Source organism: Condylura cristata, unplaced genomic scaffold (assembly GCF_000260355.1).
Source record: "Condylura cristata isolate star-nosed mole 26May11 unplaced genomic scaffold, ConCri1.0 scaffold00007, whole genome shotgun sequence".
NCBI classification, from domain to species: Eukaryota; Metazoa; Chordata; class Mammalia; order Eulipotyphla; family Talpidae; genus Condylura; species Condylura cristata.
Window position 1 is genome coordinate 34,707,901 of NW_004567108.1, and position 22,247 is coordinate 34,730,147.

The 22,247-nt window shown below is 35.2% G+C and overlaps 1 protein-coding gene across 2 annotated transcripts in view; it reads right to left on the bottom strand.

Annotated features, from left to right (window-relative positions):
- The window catches only part of SCAMP1 (secretory carrier membrane protein 1), an 84,892-nt gene that overhangs the window by 57,340 nt on the left and 5,305 nt on the right, over positions 1-22,247 (bottom strand). The window contains exon 2 of one of the 2 annotated variants that reach the window (XM_004678184.2): positions 5,050-5,127. The exons of the other annotated variant lie outside the window; for it this stretch is intronic. Within the exon in view, the coding sequence (XP_004678241.1) occupies positions 5,050-5,127 (78 nt within the window). The remainder of the gene's footprint in view (positions 1-5,049; positions 5,128-22,247) is intronic. 2 annotated transcript variants of the gene reach the window in all.

Here is a 22,247-nt window from a genome sequence, read left to right on the forward strand (position 1 = left end):
AATGCAAAGTAGAGGAAAATGGAAAAGATTAAAAAAGAAAATAAAGAAATGGAAGGTAAGAGAAAATAAAGACCAGTACTGAAGTATATAAAATGCTTTTGGGGTATTCAAGATAGTTAAATTACAATGTGCAAGTATATCCAGTCAGTCCCTGGAGTTAGAAATCTTTTTACTCTACATCTTCCTCTCTGACTCCATTGTTACACATTGAAAAAATGTCCAACATGCTCAGATGGCTTGCTGAAAGTTACCGATTATTAGAAAAGCCTACTAATAGAGTATAATCAAAGCCTTTCAATATACTTCATATTCTCAATTATCTTAGAGGAAATTCTGCTTACATAAGTCAATTATGTATGTCATACTAGTCAAAAATAGCCACTTGGGCATGACAGTATTTAGTTTTCTTCTCTTGGGTTGTTTCCCACCCTCCACCCCAGAAAGGACAAACAGATCTTGCTGTTATATATAAAAGAAACCTCTTATAGCAACAACTAGCAGAGTTAAAAGATAAAACAGGCAGCCTATTCCTGAAGAAAATTTAATAATTATCTAGACCCTGATAAATGCTTTTAAGGAATTAGATCAACAGTGCCAGGTTTCCACATAGATATCACTGTACCTTAAGTGATGAATGTTATCTATCACCTATACCTAAAACTATTATCAAGTTGAAGTAAGCATTTTAAACTGTTACCTAATTTATATGGAAAATATTTCCCATGAATACATTCTCCATCAATTCTCATGGATGAGTTAATTCCTCTATCAATTTTATAGGATAAAAGCCAGAAAACATACCTACCATGGTCAACATAATTTCAGTAGGCAAGATGCATTTAGAATTCAATCCAAAAAATTACATAATAACCCAAGGGTATTCTGAATTTTTGCAGCATTTTTTTAATTCAGACTAGTCACATTTCAAGTGCTCAACAGTCTCTATTATACACTTATTTAATTTGTAATGTAAGATGTCTTGTGACCACTCCTTTCTCTGAATTTATATTAGAATTAACATGTAAAATTAAAGTGTTAAAATATTTAAACCTATTGTCTTCTGTAGTTAATACCTTAAAGTTTCTATTTAAGCAGAAAGCTATTCCACAGTTACTAGTATGCAACGATTATTATAAGCAAAAGAAACTTATAAGATTAAACACCTCTTAACAAAACAGAAAGTGGGCATATCTATGACATACAAAGTATTCTATAATTTTGTTTGGCAAAGAGATGATGACCCATTGCAATTTGTTAAATGTCCTTTAAAAAAAAAAGCAGAAAGCTAAATATGAAAGGAAAACTAACCTTATATTAAAGTAAAAGGTTGGAACTTTCCAAAGTAGCAAGATTAAGTTGTACACTCACTTGGCTAAATGATGTTACTGCTTGACCTCAAGTAATTTACCATACCCCTATCCAACAATCAAGAGGCTTCATTATCATAAACATTTTTCTAAAACAAGTGTGAATAACACAAGTCAACTAATAAATTAAGTATTTAGAGCAAGTTCTACCATATCATTTAATCAATTCTCCAAATACATCTGATCTATTCTAGAAAATAAAACCATGTAAAAGGTCAAATTTCTGAGATAATATACAGGAAACAGGGATTTTTTAATTATTTCAACTTTTCATGCAAAAATGTCAGTGGAATGCACAAATACTTTCAGAACAATTATTTTTCTGACACTATTATTACTGCTTATCAAATCTAAGAAAAGTGTCTTATTGTAAATTAACATTTCATGAATGCCCAGCTATCCAAGACTAGTATCTGAGAAAACCTCACCCTGATTGTAAAAGTCTCAATATAAAGGACCACAACTTACATTTTTTATTTTATCTATCTTTTTTGTACAATTTTTAAAATCCTAACTAGGTAAGAAGTTTTTTAAAGACCAGGACTTTATACGTTGGGGGAAAAGGATGTCCTGAACAAACAGGATGAACTCCTACCTCTACCCAAGACCAAAGAGATCCAAAGTACCAGGGATTACAGGTACCATAATGTCACCACTGAACAGAGGGTTGCTGGGAACTAAGGGTGGAGTTAAGCAGCCAGGCTTGGTATGTAACCAGACATGTGGACCTTGGGGAGGAGAGGTACAGGATTGGTTTTTTATCAGTTTTCAGCAAAAAAACAAATCGGTAGGACACATTCAATTTTTTTTCTTCTTGATGTTATTCCTTTCTTCATTTTCCCTTTTCTTGTACATAAACCCTTTACTAACCTTTTTGTGTATGCCTGCATTTGAGTCTTATCATAAGTCCTTTTCAAGAATGCAGGTGAAAAGCCATAATAATCAAAACTGCATGGTACTGGAACAAGAAAGACATATAGACCGATGGATTTGAATAGAAAATGCAGATATAAACCAATTTTTTTACAAAGGAGCAAAGACTATGCAATATAACAAAGAAAGTTTGTTCAGCAAATGGTGCTGGGTAAACTGGGAAGCTACATGCAAAAAAAATGAAACTAGATCACTACCTCACTCTATTCACAAAAATCAACTCGAAGTGGATTAAAGACCTAGACATAAGAACGGAAACCATAAAATACCTGGAAACAAAGATGGGCCAAACACTACACAACATACACTACACAACATACACTTCCACTACATCCTTAAAGATAGCGCACCCAATGCCACAATAGTGAAGGCAAGGATAAATAGATGGGACTACATCAAGTTAAAGAGCTTCTGTAGAGCAAAAGAGACATTACAAAAAAACAGACAGCCCACTAATTGGGAAAAAATTTTCTCACACAAAATCAGTGATAAAAGACTGATCACAAAAATATACAAAGAACTGACAAAACTCAACAAAAATAAACAGCCCCATCAAAAAATGGGCAGAAGAGCTAAAAAGACACTTCTCCAAAGAGGAAATGCAGATGGCCAACAAGCATATGAAAAAATGTTCAACATCACTCGTAATAAGGAGATGCAAATTAAAACCACAATGAGATACCACCTCACCCCAGTAAGAATGACACATCTACAATGTAGTGAAAAAGGAACTCTCCTGCACTACTGGTGGGAATGCAAACTAGTACAACCACTGTGGAAAACTGGAGGTTCCTCAAACTGCTTAACACAGAGCTTCCCTAAGACCCAGCAATCTGACTCCTAGGTATCTACCCGAAAAACACAAAAACACTGACTCAAAAAGATACCTGTACCCCCATGTTTATTGCTGCTTTATTTACAATTGGAAAAACATGGAAACAGCCCAAATGCCCAAAAGTGGATGTGGTACATATATACAATAGAATTATTATTCAGCAACCAAAAAAAATAAACACATGTCTTTTGCAGCAACTTGGATGGAGCTAGAAAAGATCATGCTTAGTGAGAGAAGCCAGAAAGAAAAGAAAATACCGGATGGTTTCACTCATAGCAGGAGTATAATGGACCAGGCGAGAAAATAAGAATAATGAACAGTCATATACCAGAGACATTTTGTGGGGGTGGAGTGGGGAATGTGATCAAACGGTGGGGGGGACAGGGGGAAAGTGCACAGGACTATGGTGATGGCACATGGGTGACTCGGTGATGGGAAACCCATGGGGATTACAATTGAGATAAAAAAAAATGTACAAAATGATGTAAAAATAAACTATTATATTTATAAAAAAAAAATAGTCAGGCAACCTATTTCAAGTTGGGGTTGCCCTGTAAAAAACACATCTTCTGTTTCTTAGCATCTATCTCATATCTAAAGTTAAGCACTTGCAAAGTGAAAAAGGCAAATACTTTACAGAAAACAGATGAATTATTAAACCAGTTTTGCTACCTACTACTTGGAGGACCTTTGGTACAGATTTCTGATCAGAAAAATAGAAATAAAAAATATCATGAATGTTATTTTAAGAATTCAATTAAGATAGCAGATTTAAAGCACACACTAAGTAGACCATTTGATAAATACTATCACTACAGACAAGTTATCTAAAGCTTTAAAATAATTTCTTACTAGTAAAAATCTCCCCCAAATCATACAAACCTTCCTATTCTTTACCAAAAAGCTTTAATAAATCTTGTTCAAATCTCATTTTAGAAGAACTACATATAAAATAAAATATACCAGAGCACTTATGTTTCCCTTTCTATTACCACCAAATCAGAAACATAATCACAGCACTAATTTCCTATAAGGAAGGAAATTGACATGGTTCATAGTACAGTTTACTTGCTTAATGAACATTTTAGTGATACCCAGCCTGGACTGCAATTGTTACACATAAGATAAATCTGTTAAATGAGGACTGTGAAGTAAAGTGAAACCCCTAAAGTAAATCTTAGTTCAAAAATTCCTAAACCTGAGTTAATATAACACATCTTGAAATTTCTAAACAAAAATCTACACTAACTTTTTAGGATTATTTTCTAAACTATAAAAGACGTCAGGAAGAAATTATTGAGTAAAGATTATGATTAATATTCTAATATGTAAATCCAAGCATACAAGAACTTCTGTGCATTAAGAGGATGAGTAGTAAGCCGACAATACTTAAAATGAGACCTCATGAATTTATTACCTATGTCAAAGCTTCATATGCAAAAGCCGAAGTTATCTATCAAAAAATGCCCAGAAGAACCTCAATAGTTCTCAAAAGTGATTCCCAATAAAACCATCAAAAATGCTAGAACAAAAAACACAAAATAGCTCTATACTATTCAAAATAACCTAATCAAAATGATACAAAAATACTCATGGCACACAGTTCCATTGTTAGATCTCTCATTTTAATAAAGCATCACCCCACATTACCATGAAGACATCATATATAACCAAAAACTACTTTCTTCTCCTATTTAAAAGATCTACAAATTAGAGATTAATTAGCAATTTCATTTGTAGAAAAAAAACTTGTAGCACCAGGGTGCTAAAAGATAATTTTCAACTACTACTTCCTGGTAAAAAAATTTAACTAGCTAAGTTTTACATAAAAGTTTAAACAAACAGAAACCATCATTGATACCATTCTTATTTAATTTCAACATTTGAAAGTAGTCTAATGAAGAATAGTCTTACTGTTCTAGAATCAGAGAATGGATTGTATTCATCAAGTCCTGGTGGAACATTTCTTGTCACTTGTGTAACTGATGGGTCCTGGAACAAAATTTGAAGACAAGGAGATTACTTTTACAAAGTATTTGCTTTGTCTGTACTGGTCATTTAGCAAGTTAACAGGGGTAAACAGAGGATGATTATCAAACTTAGTTCCATTCCAGCAAAGGTGAAATTTAAACCCACAACCCTCACACCTCAAAGAAAAACATGAAATCTGGGTTAGATGCAAATCAGCTGTTTAGCTATTATATAAAGAAATTAAAGTAGACCACCTATTAATATTGCTACGTAGAACTAACATAAGGGCATCTTAGCAAATCTTGGGGAAAGTCATCATCTTTTCCTTTGGGCTATACAAAAAAGCTGTTGTTCCCCCTTTTTTAAATATTATCTTCAACCAGTTTTCCATACTGAAGATTTAAGCACCATAATACAAATCAACATCTATAGCATTAAAGCACCTCTTACTTGTTTTATTCTACTTCAGCAATCTCTTCTTGATTTTTTTATCTTTCCACAAGATCCTGAATTATCTCTCCTTTTCTAAATATAATGTATTACCCCCAGTTTCAGTTCTTCATCTTTTTTTAAGTTTTATTTATTCATACAGAACTGGGGTACAAGCCAGAGCCAGAGGTGCAGGGGTGGTAAGAGGCTTCACCTGAGACTGGGGAGCAGAAGAGGCAGATTGACAAAGTACACTGTTGAGGGGAGCAGTGGGTAAAACAGGAGAGGTCTGCTGCGCCATGTGATTACCTCCAGGCTGGGGATAGAACTCACACTGAAGCAGCTGCAGCCAACTTGCAGTGCTGCATCCTAACCCACTGCACCACCAGGGAGGGCCTCTTCACATCTTTTAAGATTTTCATATAAATAAATAACAATCATATATTTATATATATTTATATAGGATCATGAATGCAAAATTCAAATATAATGAACATCTAATCAAAATCAACTACATCATGTAAAAAACATTTGCTGGCCCTCCCTGGTGGCACAGCAGGTTAAAGCACTACACTAAGAAGCTTAAGCCACTTCTGCATGAGTTCGAACCCTGCCTGCCCTGGAGGAGATCCACATGGCGAGGCAGACCTCTCCTGACCCGCCCGCTGCTCCCCTCAGCAGTGTACTTCATTGATCTGCCTGTTCTGCTCCCTGCTCTGTCTCTGGTGAATCCTCTCACCCTCCGCATCTCTGGTCTGTACCCCAGTTCTTTATGAATAAATAAATTTTAAAAAAAAAAAATTGCAAATGGTAATTCAGCCACATTAGACCTGGTATCCCTAGTCTCAAATTTTGGTGTTCACCAAAATCAAAACAAGAGATTGCTGTACCCTACCCCCAAAGATTCAATTAGATACTGGGTAGGCCTGAGAATCTAACAAGTTCTCAAGTGATGCCTCTACTAATCTGAGGATCAATGTTTTCTTGCCTCTACTGTATCTTCTGTAGTTATATTCCTCAACATAGTCAAAGTTACTCTTCAAAAATAAAAAGCTAGTTGTGTAATTCCCGTCTCCTAACCCCTCCCCCATCCCTCATTTAGTGCAGATATTTTAGTGGTTTTCCACTAGTTACAAAATACCAACTCCCATGTAATACAAAGCTTCTAAGTAGTCTAGCCCCACCTATCTTTTCAGTCTCACCAACTCTCCACCACCACTACCTTGCCTGATCATACTCCCTTAACTACAGCATGAGGAGCCTACAGTTAGCAAAAAGTAAGGATAAATTAAAACCACAAACTAAAAATAAAAGCTTTAGGTTGTTTAACATTGAAATAGGAAGTACCAGGAAGTAGTACCCACAGTTCCCTTCTCATATTATTTACAACATGTGAGGAACAGGGAAATTACCAAGATTTTCCTCAGAGGAAAATGAAGAGCTCCAAAATATGAGTGTTTTAATCAAATGTTTCAAGATGGCACTGCTGTGGTTAATTTTGTGTCTAGAAAGAACAAGCAGAGATTTAGAAAATCTACATGATCTGGGTGCATTCTCAATGGCCACCACCATTTACAAAATCAGGTGACTCATGAGTCCTCTAACACCATATTATGTCTTAGCATATGTTTCCTTCAGTGGAAATTAACTGAACCTTCAGACAGATCAGTTAATCAAACTCCTCTTCTTCCTTAAAGAGTCAATCCAAAGGCTACCTCATGGGTGAATCAGTGCTCCTCTAGATACCTTCACACTTACTAAGTCACTCCATCCCAGGTTTAGTGGTTGGTATTTATCATCATGAACATTTATTTCACTTAACTACGGTGATCTTCATTCAAGTCCTTTCCCCCCACCAAATAAGACTAACTTCTACAAATACAAGAATCGGGTAAACAGATTTTTTTGTTTTATCATACATGTAACAGCCTGTTTCCTGAGTCATTATTACTACCCCAAGGGAAAATTTTCAAAGGAAGGCAGACAAAATAGTACCAGTAATGATAAAGAAATACTTACTGAAAAAAAATAAGGGTTGAATATGAAGATAGTTAAAAAGAATGGGGCCAAATTTACCATGGTGCTTTAGGGGTGGATGTAGTATGGCAAGATGCTTCTGAAGAGGTATGAATAGGTATGAACCTATACCCCTAAATATACAGTGCTGTAAATGCATCTTACTTCAATAAGTACAATTTTAAAATAAACTGTTATGTTACATCTTATATGTTGTAGCTGTTAAAAAAAAAAACTGCCTATATTCAAATCTGAGTTCCATTAATGAAATGCCGTATTTCATATTTCACTGTGACTCAGTTTCTTCATTAGAATATGGATCATATAGCTGGTGAAATTACTACTGTACAAAAAATGCTTAACAGAGTTTCTAGTCATGGAAAATACATAGTAGCAGCTCAAGTTCTGGTCATTATTAATACCAGCAAGAAGCTAAGGGTCAAACAAAAAACTCTCCTGTTAACTGAGATATTAGGAATACCCCATTTTATGTAATACACAGAAAAAAATAATCATCCCACACATAGCCATCTTCTAAGGAAGGCAATCAGAAGCAGTTCATTAGCCAACCTGTGTGTCATGTGACCTTAGCTACAAATAATAGAATAAGGAATTGGCCTCTGTGAAGCAGACGCCAACAGAAATGACTATTGGATGACTAATCAATTACATTTTTTTTCCTTGAGAAGCCTTAATATGAAACAAAGATCATTAATTAGTATCAGTAAGAGAAGCAGAGACGAATTGTGGACAGACCAAAGTAGTTTTCCTAATGTGCCCAGAAAAGGGAAGAGAGAGCAAGTATAGCATATGAAAGGCATGGCAATTACTAGAGTTTCCGAAAAGTCACCAAAGCAAAAACAGAGTTAACAGAGTTAAAGCAAAAATGAATGAACAAAATGAATGAGTATTCTAGTTGATAATGACTTGGTGTTATAGTTCTTATATTGTCCTGTAGGTTTTCAGGGTGAAGGAAAATGGACACATGTGAGATGGGCAGAAGATGGAAAAGAGGGTGGCAGAGATCAGTGTCCTAAACTTCACTTAAATGATCACATCAATTTTTAACTGTCTATAATTACTGACTTCACTTGAAAATGACTTCCACAGCTTGGCAACAGGGAGGTGAAAATCAGGTGGTATATGCCTTAAGTAACAACCTCGTTACCTTCCAGAAACTGTTTCATTACAATTTCAGACACCTTGTGGGATTTCCTGGTCCTCTCCTCAGTTTTTAAAATAAAGCCCCATCACCTAAAGTAAATGGAACATATCTCCAGCCTTAAAACTAGAGCAAAGGGAAGCAATATTCTATAAGTCTGCAGCTATCACATGACTAACTTCCACATATTTCAAAAAATTTTTATAAACATTTTTTAAAAATCTGTAATTCTAAAAATGAAATCCTACTGTAAAGAACAATAACATTAAATGAGTGCTTAAAATACATCATATTTTAAAAGACAAAAGTTCAGAGTCACAGTTCCTAGGATTTCTGCCATGAATTGAGCATCATTTGTTCATGTTTTATAAAATGCTGAGAAGTCTTCCATCACATTAGGTAAAGAGAGTCAGATATTCAAAAGACTTAATGTATAAAGTTTACTGCCATTAATCATATTTAGTAAAACCTTTCTTATATCAGATTCTAAGTATGGAAATTTACTGATCCACAGTATACAAAAAGACTCCTACATTTTTATATCTAAAACCACTTTTAAATCACCACTTAATTTAACCCTCGTTCCATCTTCTTTCTTCTCACCTCTCAAATTAAAGAAGAAAGCAGAAATTTACATCCTTTATTTTATTAATATTAGATATTCTCTACAGTTCAAAAGTTTAAGCCAACTTGACAAAACTTATGTGGAAGGGAGAAAGCCCTTCACATCTAAGTATTGTCTCTTCCCATTGTTTTTCCAAGATTACACTGTCAGTTAACTGTCTCCTTCTAACAGGATGCCTCATAACTACATTTCAAGTCTCAATCTTTATATTGCACACAGCAAAGAAAAAAACATTCCCTCATCCTCAATCTTCTATTAGCCACTCTCTTCTTATCCTTCTTTCTGTCATTTCTCCATCTTCCCCTCCACTTTCCTGGTAGATCAAACTGTCACTATTTCTTATATATGGATTGTCATAGCCTTACTTCTTCCCCAACCTAATCTCCATAATGAACCCAAGTTTTACTCATATAACTTTATTAATGTAAAGTAAAACAAAGAAAGTTTGATTTATTCTCTCAATAATCAAAGAGTGCATTTAAGGCTTTTGAAATTTTACAAAAATTTAAGAATGAACAGGAATAACTGGGAAAAGCATTTAAAGGGTAGAGATTGCAGTGGTGGTTAAATTCACACTATCAACATAAGTGTCTGCAAAGAAATGAGGACAAACGAGCAATAGCTGACTTAACCACGCACAGCTTACAGCAACAAGTGACCTACTACTATAAAAATACAATCCTTTCATTCAAACTGGTGTGTTTCCATATGGTGGCAACTAGCCACATATAAAGCTCCTGAAATGTGACTAGTCCGACTGAAATATGCTAAAAATAAACATACCTTGCTTCTGATTTCAAAGATTTAGCACAAAACAATGTAAAATCTCAGTTTTTTTGTAATGTATTAATATTTTGTATATGTGGGGTTCAATAAAATACATTATTATAGTTCCTACTTTTTTCATGTGTCTACTAGAAAATTTTGAACTCTACTGTGGCACATATCATATTTCTATTGGATAGGGCTAATCTAGGAATTTGAATTTATTTAAGGCTGGGTTATACTGTAATTCACTTTCACCCAACTGAGCAAATTCAATGGTAGAGGAAAGCAACAAACTCAGACTTAAAGGTAAATTTCCTCCAAGTTTTTCAGAGATCTGATCTGAACTTTTCCAATTCAATAATTTTTGTATAACATAGTAACAGATGTTCACTACATTTTTTCACTTCCCTCAGACTTTTTCACATTCACTGCCATAAGACAATATTTTGATCCTTAAAGCAAACACTAAGAAAATGCATATTTATAATTCTATCAATGAAGCCTACAGGAAATTGAAGGCTAAATAAAGCAAAAAAGATTCAAGAAAAAGAAGAAAATTCACCCAGTTTAGTAAACACTAGAATTTAATTATCTCATCTATCTCCCAAGGGTTCTGACACAGATTCCATACCCCTTCTTTCATTAAACTAGCTCAGAGATGCTTGACTTGCCTTAAGTCACACTGTAGCTAACAACTGACATGGTCAGGATGCAAATCCCAGTTTAACGGCAAAGACTGAAGAGGAAATGTATTAAGGAATACAAACTTTCTCAAAAGAAAATTATATTCTAAACAAAACAAAAAAAGAAGGCTGAATATTCCATTGTTTCACAAAACTAAGTCAAACACTTTAATAACACTGCTTAATTCAATATTACATACTAAGTTAGGCAACATAATCAAAAAGAAAAGTTCCAAATTAGGGACAATGAGAGGTCTTTCAGAGTTGATTTCCTAGCCCAAGCTTTCTAGAGCTACCGTTTTCATATAAATTTGGTGTAAAACTGAGAATTTCACTTTGTATTAAAAAAGGAACTAAAGAGAAGCCATTAAAGGGGCCCTCCCTGGTGGCGTGGGGCAGCAGGTTAAAGCACAGCACTAAGAAGCAAAAGCCACTTCAGCATGAGTTCAATCCCCATCCCCAGAGGTGACCACATGGCATGGCAGACCTCTCCTAACCCCCCTGCTGCTCCCCTCAGCAGTGTACTTCGTCAATAAGCCTGTTCTACTCCCCATTCTGTCTCTGGTGAATCCTCTCACCGCCTCTGTACCTCTGGCCTGTACCCCAGTTCTGTATGCATAAATAAATCTTTAAAAAAAAAAAAAAAGAAGCCATTAAAAAAATCTCAGCAATATTCTAAAGCTACATTTACCTTAGTATAAAACGTGCTTAGTAATTGCTAGTAATTAGTCAATAAATCATGATTCTTAAAAATTGAAATTCATAGCAAGAATTGTGTCAGCTTTATTCAAACCTAAAAGGATTCACAAACTAATTTTTATGGACCCAAATCAGTCCTTGCTAAATTGTAAGTAACTGAAGCAATCATACCCAATCAATTTATTTCATAGGTAAGGCACTAAAAGGCACTCCAACTTGAAGCTTAAACCACGCTTTAAAGTGCACTGTTTGTTGATGTTAACATTAAATGCCAAAAAATATGGAAATATTTGAATTGCCCACTTATGAGTAAAAGAACATGTAGTTTGCATGGCCTCATTAAATAAAGAGAAATGCTCAGTAGAAAGGTAAGGAGGAATGGCTTAATGAAATTTGCAGTCAAAAACTACATTGACACCAGAGTGTGAATTAAATTGGGTAGTCTGTTTTACCATCCTATTGTATTAAATAATCAAGATTTCTTCTAAAATTTGAGAAATGGCGTAGGTTACTAAGCTAGGTGTAGCCCAACATTAGTGCACTAAAATCCAGAGACAACAGGAAAAAAATAGGTTGGCCACTGAGAATGTACAGTATTTTGTCAGTATGATGCACACATTCTACCATGTTTTACTACTAGTGAGTGAGCCACTGAATTGATATCCTAAGGATGAATGAACAGCAAGGTCCTCTCACATAAATATTTTCCCAAAAAGTGCCAAAGGATCTATGCATAAAAAAATGTTTTAACATACTCAGTGGTTCATCAAAAATAATGGGTATTCTGTAATTAAAATCCCAGAACAATTACCACTGAGTATGGCAAGCAAAAACCTGTTAGTAAACTTTTTAAATGGTCTTGGTATTTTGGCCACTAGGCTAGTCAACTTTAATGTAGTCTTTCCACCTGGGAATTAAGTGTATCACTCGTGTTATTTTTTTTTTTTTAAGATTCATTTATGCATATAAGAACTGGGGTACAGGCCAGAAGTGCAGGCGTGGGAGTAAGAGGATTCATCAGAGACAGTGATGAGCACAGCAGGCATTTCAATTGAAATACACTGCTGGGGGGAGCAGTAGGAGAGACAGGTGAGGTCTGCTGTGCCAAGTAGATCACCTCCCTCGCTGGGGACTGAATGATGCTGCAGTGGCTGTAGATAGATTCATGTGTGCTTTAACGCTGTGCCACAGGGAGGGCCCTCATATATGATTTTCCTAAAAAAATAACTAACCTAGCTCCCTAGGTTAGTACTTGAAGTCATAGTACAATCAAATCCAAGCACTATCTAGAATATATCCATGGGAAGGAAATGTTTAGAGTTTGTGTTCAGTGAAGTCCAAAAAGTAATCCTAACTGCTAAAACTATGAGATTCAAATATAGTAAAGCCACTAGATTTTCTAGTGTTAAACAACTAGTGCATAACTATCCAGTACTTAAATGTCTATATCACAAGATGATTTGTCATAATAAAATGATTTTTATTAGTCTCAGTTCAAATTGAGATATATAATAGCTTTTAAAATTCTTGTGCTAGTTATACAACCAATAATTTGTGTTTTATTTTGTTACTATTTTTGTTAACTCCAAAATGTTTAAAAGTTAATAAAAATTAGAGTCTACCTTAGAAAATACAGGCAATTTAGGGATAATATAAAGGAACATAATCACATGCTGCAACCAAAGAAATCTTTAACCATTATTTCCTTTGTTATTTTAAGACCCTCTTTGGGCTAATTCAAGAAAAAAATCAGAATATAAGAAGAGTTTTTCAGAACAGCAGAAGCAGATTCTGAAAGTTAAGAAGTTACACAATTTGCCCAACGTTTACCTGGAAAAAAGATGGAGAACCAGAAATCTGGCTCTGGAATCGCCCTTTATCTTGCTGCCCTCCACTAGAGAAAGCAAACTTTTGTCAACTTCATTTACTATTTTCTCTAATTCCTCTAACAGTAGGCAAAAACACAAATGCCTTTCTGCAATATATTATACGTAATTAATCATTTCATGAGCTCAACTCTAGGTGATTATAAGTTCCCCTGATATTTAAATGCAGACATGCCCATAGTTTTTTAATCAAATAGAGAAGGCATATAATACCTTTAAAGCTCAGAAAATATGTTAATTTACATTTTTACAATATTCCATTAATCTGTAAGCAATTCACTAAGATTTATGGTAGCTTGCAATGCTAAAAATTAGTAATAATGTATAAATAAAGCCAAGAGTTGGATCAAATCAACCTAAAAAACATTAACAATTCTAGGAAAACTGCCAAATGGTGGTAAAGTCACACAATAGTACAATACCCCCAGTCATGATAGGCTGATATTCCTGATGCGCCTTTATTACCAACCATTTTCAATTCTGGCCACTTTCATATTCCAAATCACAATATGAGAGTTTTAACAGCCACTAAAATAGTAAAATAGTTGCCAATGTTATGTACATCACTCTGCCATGCTTATTTCTCTTGGGGAAAAAAAAAAGGAACTCAGTATTTTGTTACATTGCTACAATATGCAATTTTAATTGTTTGAGACAAAAAAAAATACCTGTAATAGTTAAATGTACTGAATCATGTGCATTCAATATCTAACGTATTTTTTGTTCTCCATCAAGTTAAAACTATGGCTGCATGCTGTAACAAACCACTTCACCAGCTTGCTATAACCAATATTCAATGCTTGATCTCACCAATACCTCAAAATATACAACTCTATGATATCCTCATCCCTTCCTTTGTTAGTTTAAGCATTTCCAATATTTTTGCTAAGATGCAAAATTGTGTTTAGCAATTGATACATACCCTATAAAACAAGTGGTAGAGCTTCTTTCAGCAAAAAGGCAAAATATCAATTTGGTAGTATTGATTATATGTTCATAATTAAATTCTAAAAACAAGTGTAGATCATTACATAAATAAAACAAACATTAATCAAGTGGCAACTTAGAAGCAATTGCAGCACTATCTGGCAATTTTAAAAGTTGTACAAGCTAATACATAATCTCTAAAGACACCCATCAGGTATTTGGGAACTATTTTGTACTTAAATATAAAGGCATTTCCTAGATAAAATATTTCTTTCATTAGAACTTCTATTAGGAAACAATATAGAGGACTGGGTCAAGATGAGGTTCTTTATTTTACACCCAGGAGGATAATATGAATGTTATTTAGAAGGCAGTTAAATCCACAGCATCCTATGACTTGGGGTGATTTACTATGGCAGAGACAAGCATGGACTGCATCAGAAAATACAGAGGTAAATCAGACATTATTAAAAAGATGTGGATAGAGAGGAATGTCTAGAGGTCATGCTCTGGGGCAAGGAGGCTGCCACACAAATTTCAGGGATACAGATTTCACAGACAGTGGGAGAAGAGAGTTAAACAGTGTGAAGCAATAAAGCCTTGACAGAGGGGATACTTGTGAAGTACCCCCAAAAGGCCAGGTGCGCAATGAATAGAACATGGAAGTGAAATGGGAGCACACTCTTTCCTCCATTCCTGGAGAATGGAATTGACTTCAGGAAGCACCCTGACAACATGCAGACACCCATGACTGGAGAGAAGGGATACCCACAATGTTACACACACAGGCTAGGCAATCTCCCAAGAAATTCCCAACATTAATTAGACCACTCCAGATGTGACTCCCACTTCCAAACCCTCATTACAGCAACTGCCAGGTCTCTTAACCAATGAAGACTGAAATCACATCAACTATCTTCTCGAATGAAAGTGGTATAAACAGAAATCAACCCCAAGGAATAGTGTTAAGAGGTCAGAATAACCTCTACAAAGCCTGTATACAGCTTTATCTCCACATCCAGAACCTATGTCACACTGCTGTTGTAAACTTGACCAAAGACTAAAGGGGATGTTAAAGAGATAATGCCACGGTGAAAGAGGAACCACAGGGAATATATACAAGGTTATCAGCTAAATCTGCTCCTCCAAAGACAGAGGTTAAGCCTAACAAGGCTCGCAATGGAGAAAGAAGGTACTCAAAGGAAAAAAAAAAATTAAAGCTGATGCTGGCAAAAAAAGGGGTGTAATTCTGCAGAAAATACAGATGCCAAAACAGATGAGGCACAAAAAGCTGAGTGTGCTGAAAATGCAAGTGAAGTGTGTGGATTTTTGATAACCATGGACTTTCTCACGATTGTACAATTTGAAATACTATTTACATCAAGTTTTATAAAAATTTAGAATTTTGTTTACTTTTAAAAAGTTATTTAATTAGTGACCCTCCCTGGTGGCGCAGCAGGTTAAAGCACAGCACTAAGAAACTAAAGCTACTACAGCATGAGTTCGATCCCCGCCTGCCCCGGAGGTGACCACATGGCGTGGCAGACCTCTCCTGACCCGCCCTCTGCTCCCCTCAGCAGTGTACTTCGTCTATCTGCCTGTTCTGCTCCCCACTGTCTCTGGTGAATCCTCTCACCACCCCTGCACCTCTGGCCTGTACCCCAGTTCTGTATGCATAAATAAATAAATCTTTTAAAAAAAAAAGTTATTTAATTAGCACAAAAAACACTTGGGAGATGAGCATATGTCATGAACAGAATGTCTATGGAACTGAACTACTGTGGGGATTGAAAGGAACCTTGTCCTTCAAGAAATTTCCTCTTATATCCCAAGAGAAGATAACCACACACCTTGTGGTATTAGAAGCTGTAGTGTTTATATGTCCTCTTCGCTTTCAGCATAGACTTGACTCCCTTAAACCCAGTGATACCTATTGAAACCTGATCCAAAAGAATAGTGCAGTATGTCAAGCAATTTGGAATTTCCAGTGTGCCCATTTGAGATGCATTCCTCAAAAAAGCATTGATTCCAGTGATCTTCGGGTTTATAAACCTGACATTTTCTGTTTAGGAACTGAAAGTCCGGGTCAGTTTGCCCAAAGTCATTAAACAACATAGTAAATATAGGTTATCAACCCTCACTCTAAACTGTGCCTTTTCAGAGCATCAAATGAAAATTTCCTAAGGATATACAGTGGATTTGACTTTGGTTGTCCACTAAAAAGTGGAGTTTCAGAGTTGTCACATGCTGTTAATTATTTTATACCCATATTCTGCTGGAATAACGTGTTTATGAAAAGTCTCTTTAATAAAGAAGGGTGGGGATAGGAGAGGGAAGGCCCAGCAGAAAAAAACCTCCAATATGTAGAGACTGAACAACATAATATTAAGTCAACAGAGTCAGAGGAAATCAAGAGAAATAAAATGATAAAACAAATGAAAATGAAGATATGACATATCATACAGAACCTATGGTACACAGTGCAAACAGTACTAAAAGTCTAGCGAAATAGGCTCATATCAAGAAACTATTAAGAGCTCAAATGATCTAGCCTTACATCTTAAAGAAAAATGAAATGAAATACCCATATAGAATTTTATTAAAATTCTGGTAAGAATAAATGAAACGAAAAAGAGTAAAAAAATAATGAAACAAATCAAAAACAATGAGGTCAAAAACTGGTTCTTTGAAAAAATCTGACTCACAAAAATAGAAAATTAACAAATAGAGCCAGAAATAAAAAACTTACAAGACACAGCTTGAAAACTGAGGATCATGAGTTTATTATAATCTATATGACAATAAACCTGAAAGAAATGGGAAAATTTATAGAAATATACAATTTTCTGAGACTGAGTGAGGAGAAAACCTGAAACTGACACAAGTGAAACAATAATCAAGTTTTCTAAAAAACAACCAGATGGTTTCGCTAGTGAATTCTACCAAACCTTTAAAGAGTAAAATGCTGATCATTCTCAATTTCTTCTTAAAAGTTCAAGAAGGGGGGCCCTCCCTGGTGGCGCAGCAAGTTAAAGCACTGCACAAAGAAACTTAAACCACTTCCGCATGAGTTCGATCCCCGCCTGCCAAGGAGGTGACCACATGGCGTGGCAGACCTCTCCTGACCTGCCTGCTGCTCCTCTCAGCAATGTACTGCGTCAATCTGCCTGTTCTGCTACCCACTCTGTCTCTGGTGAAGCCTTTCACCCTCCACATCTCTGACCTGTATCCCAGTTCTGTACGAATAAATAAATCTTAAAAAAAAAAAAAAGTTCAAGAAGGGGCACTCCATGGTGGCACAAAGGGTTAAAGCACATTATGAATCTCTTTGCTCTTTGAAGCCACTGCAGCACGAGTTCGATGCCCCGCCAAGGAGCTGATCCACATGGCGTGGATCAGGCCGATCTCTCCTGACCTGCCCACTGTTCCCCTCAGCAGTGTATTTCAGTAGATCTGCCTGTTCTCCCCATTCTGTCTCTGGTGAATCCTCTCACCCATGACACCTCTGGCCTGTAACCCAGTTCTGTAAGCAAAAATAAATCTTTAAAAAAAAAAAATTGTGGAAGAGGGAATGCTCTCCTAAAAGCACATTTTATGGGGCCAACATTACTCCAATACCAAAAGCAGACAAGGGCTTCACACAAAAAAAAAAAAAAATTACAGACCAACATCCCTAGTGAACAGCTGCATAAAAGCTAAACATAAAAGCTAAATATCAGTATTAGTAAACCACATTCAAAATTAATTTAAAAATTAATGTATCATGACCAAGAGGGATTTATTACAGTGACACAAGGATTTCCCAATGTCTGCACATTGATCAATGTATTATTCACTATATCAAGAAATAATAAAAATCTCACATCAATGAACTCAGAAAAAGCATTTGATAAGATTCCACATTTATGTATGATAAAAATTCTCAAGAAATGAGTAGAAGGAACACTTCTTAACATACATACAGTACAAGCCTTTTGCTAACATTATACTCAATGGTAAACTGATGTTCACTTCCACCAATATTATGCAACATAATGCTGGAAGTCCTAGCTAGAGCAACTAGGCAAGAGAAAAAGGAATTCAAGCTGCAAAAATGTAGGAGTATCACTATCTGTGTATGACATGCTAATATTTATAGAAAACCCTAAAGACTCCACAAAAACCAACTAGAAACAATCAGTAAAGTGGCAGCTTACAACATAAAGTTACAAAAAAAAAAAAATCACTTACATTGTAATTACAATCAATGAGGATTTTTCTTTAAATTCCATTTATCACTGCAGCAAAAAGAATTAAAACTTAGGTGCAAACTTAACAAGGAGTTGAAGGACCAGTTCAAGGAAAACTGTAAGTCATTGGTAAAAGAAATAAGACACAAAGAAATGAAAAGATATTACCTTGCTCATGGAGTGGAAGAATTAACACTGCTAAAATGGCCATCATAACCAAAGCAATATATAACTTCAATGCAATCCTTACAAGATTCCAATGGCATTCTTCAAAGCAAGAACATAGCTGAAATATATCTGGAACCACAAAAGACCCTAAAAAAGCCAAAGCAAACCTGGCAAGAAAGAATGGTGGTAACACAGACTTCAAGACAAAACTGCAAAGATATAGAATAAAATAGAGTACAACTGAGAATAAAACAGTAGAGTACAATTTGAGAGTCCAGAAATAAACACACATATATGGACAGTTATCTATGATAAAGGACAAATGGATTAATCCTCTTCAACAAGTGACTGAGAAAATTGGACAGGCACATGCAAAAGAGTGAAACTAGAGAAATCTCACACTGCACACAAAATTAACTCATAATAGATTAAAAACTTGGATATAAGACCTGAGACCATAAAGTACAAAGAAAATATATGCAAAGCACTCCCCAACAATGGCGTCAGAGATGTCTTTAGAAATTCAACTCTAATAGCAAAGGAAACAAAAGTAAGAACACATGGGATACATCAAATTAAAAGGTGTTTCATACAGGGAAAGAAACTCATTAAAATGGGTAAGACAACCTATTAAATGGGAGAAAATATTTGCACTACATACATCGATCGGATAAAGGGCTGATATCTGAAATCTACAATTAATTCATACAACTCAACACCAACCACATGTGCAGCCCACACACACAAATCAAGAATTGGGCAGCTGGGCTAAGTAGACAGTTGTACAAAGAAGACATAAACATAAACATGCTCATGATTTCTCATTCAGGGAATAGAGAAAATGATCCATATCTAAGAAGACCAGAAACAAGTGTTAGCAAGTATGTGAAGAAAAAGGAACCCTCATACACTGTTGGTGAAATGCAGAATGATCCAGCCCCTGTAGATAACAGTATGTTTCTTAAAATACTGAAATATATCTGTCATATGATCAAGCAATTCCACTTCTTGGTATCTACCCAAAAAACGTAAAAGCGCCAATTTGAAGGGCTATGTGTGCTTCTATGCTCCATGCAACACTATTCACAAGGGCAGATAAGTGGACTATGAAGATATGGAATGTATACACAGTAAAGTATTACTCAGCTATATATAAAGCTTAATATATAAAGATGAACTGTTGCTATATGCATCAATATAGGTAGAACTGGGGGTAGTAATGCTAAGTGAACTAAGTCAGGTCAAAGACAAAACCAAAATTCCACTCACATGCAATTTAAAGAAACAAAACAAAAAGTTGGACAAGGTCAATTCAAAAACCTGAAAAATCTGAATATAAAATTGAGGGTACCAGTTGTAGAGAAAGCATTGAGGACTGTCAATGGACTTTAGCGGAAAGACTTATGGGAGCATTGGTGGTGGTATGGTAACATACATCTAAAGAGATATAATCTTGCCTCTCAAATATATGCATTGTTGTAATACAGTATTACCTCAATAAAGTAATAAAAGAAAAAACAACAAGGATACAGAGATTTTCAATGAAGATGCCAAGATTGTTCAATAAGAAAAAAGTATATTCAACAAATTATATTAGAACTAGTCACATGCCAAAGTTTTCCTTTTACACCAGACAGAAACTGAAAATCAATCATAAACATAAATGTAAGAGCTAAAATTATGAATCTCTTGACACAAAAACAAAGGTTACAACTTCATTATCTCAGATTGGCATTATTAGAAACAGTATCAAAATAAGAACCACAAAATATAATTTGGATTTACATTTTTTAACTTGTGTTTCAAAGACAACTAACTAAATATTTGTAAATCTTATTTCTGAGTAAAGGAACTATATACAGAATATATAAAAACCTCAACTCCGTAACATAAAATACAAATTTAAAAACAGACAAAAGATCTGAAATGTTTCTCCAAAGAAGATATACAAATATCCAGTAAGCACATACAAATATGTTCAGTATCATACAGTCATTAGAGGAATGCAAATCAGAATCAGTGAGATACTTCAAACCCACTAGAATGGCTAGAATCAAAAACAGGTAGCAAGTAGAAACCTCATTTACTGATGGAGGTAATATAAAATGGTACAGTTAATTTCAGAAACAGTCTGGCAGTCCCTCAAATGATTCCTCAGTTACTATTTGACCCAGCAATTCTACTCCTAGATATATATCCAAGATAATTTAAAAGGTGTTCAAACAACTGGCACACAAACATTTACATTCATAATAGTCAAAAGATGAAAACAATCTAAATGTCTATCAAGTGATGAACTGGCATTATTAATTCTTAAAAGGACTCAAAGTGAAATGCCAAGGACCTCTGCACAAAGGTCCACCAGGACTTCTTGTGAAAGTTCTTGCAAAGGGTGGGAAATTCAACAATGTGAAATCAGAGTGCAATAGGACAGGACAGGCTTCAATAGTAACAAATAAAACAGTACAAGTGGTTAAGACCAACTGGTACGAAGTCAAATCCAACCAACCCCATGTCATCTTTTATTTCCCCCACCTAGTGAAAGTTGTGAAGTTCCCCCTTGTGATTTAAAAACATCTCACAGAGCTTGCATCTGTATTGCTCTACCCCAAAATAAACTACTAGTTTAATTCTATCATGTCACCCTGTGTTCTACCACTTAAACTTGCATTAATTCTAATACAGGTTTAATTCTATCATGGGTTTGGCAAGAAAAATACTACCTTGCTTTTACCTTTTGGCAACCATGGTAAAAAGAAACAGACTCACATCTCAATGATAAATAAGGGGGGGATGCTTGAGAGAGGAATAGAGTGATGTCAAATTTCAAAGAATAGGAATCCTGGAAAATGACCCTCAGAAGCTGTCAGAGAATTACACTCTGGTGCTTCCCGATTAAGACATTATGGCTCCTTCTTCATGGTTTTGGTTATTCCCACTACAACTACCTGACTTCATGCTTTCAGTTCACATCTTAAGAAGGTGACTTAATTAACTTTATTATTATTGTTCCTGCTCTGGGAAAAAAATTCTAGATCAAGGAACCCTATCTGCTCTTGATCAGCTCAGAGACTGGCTTTCCTTGAACCAGGTTCCCTGATGAGATCAAACAGCCAGATCAGGATAGCAAGGCTCTTCCAATAGAGATCATGATATCTATGTGTACGCAACCACTTCAGGTTGCTCCCTCTGTAGAATGTGAGGAAGGAACCCAGAAGTAAAGTCTCATCTCTAGCTGAGATGAGAGGTTAAGAGTCAAACTCAGTATCCAACATAATAAAACATGGAAAAATTCTTATACTCATAGATGATCCACACAGTTAAAAAAACAATTACTGAGGGAAAAACTTGAAAGACAAAAATCTGTACTTAGCTTCTGATAGGTCAAATTCTGCCTGAATTCCTTCAATTGCGAGGGAACTCCATACCAAAAAAACACTGTCAGATTACCTTTGAGATGAAAATTTACCAGTATATAACTGCCATTAGCCTTAGATTTGTTTTTCCCTGAAGCAAGAACAAGTTTACTCACCAAGAATTCTTCAAGAA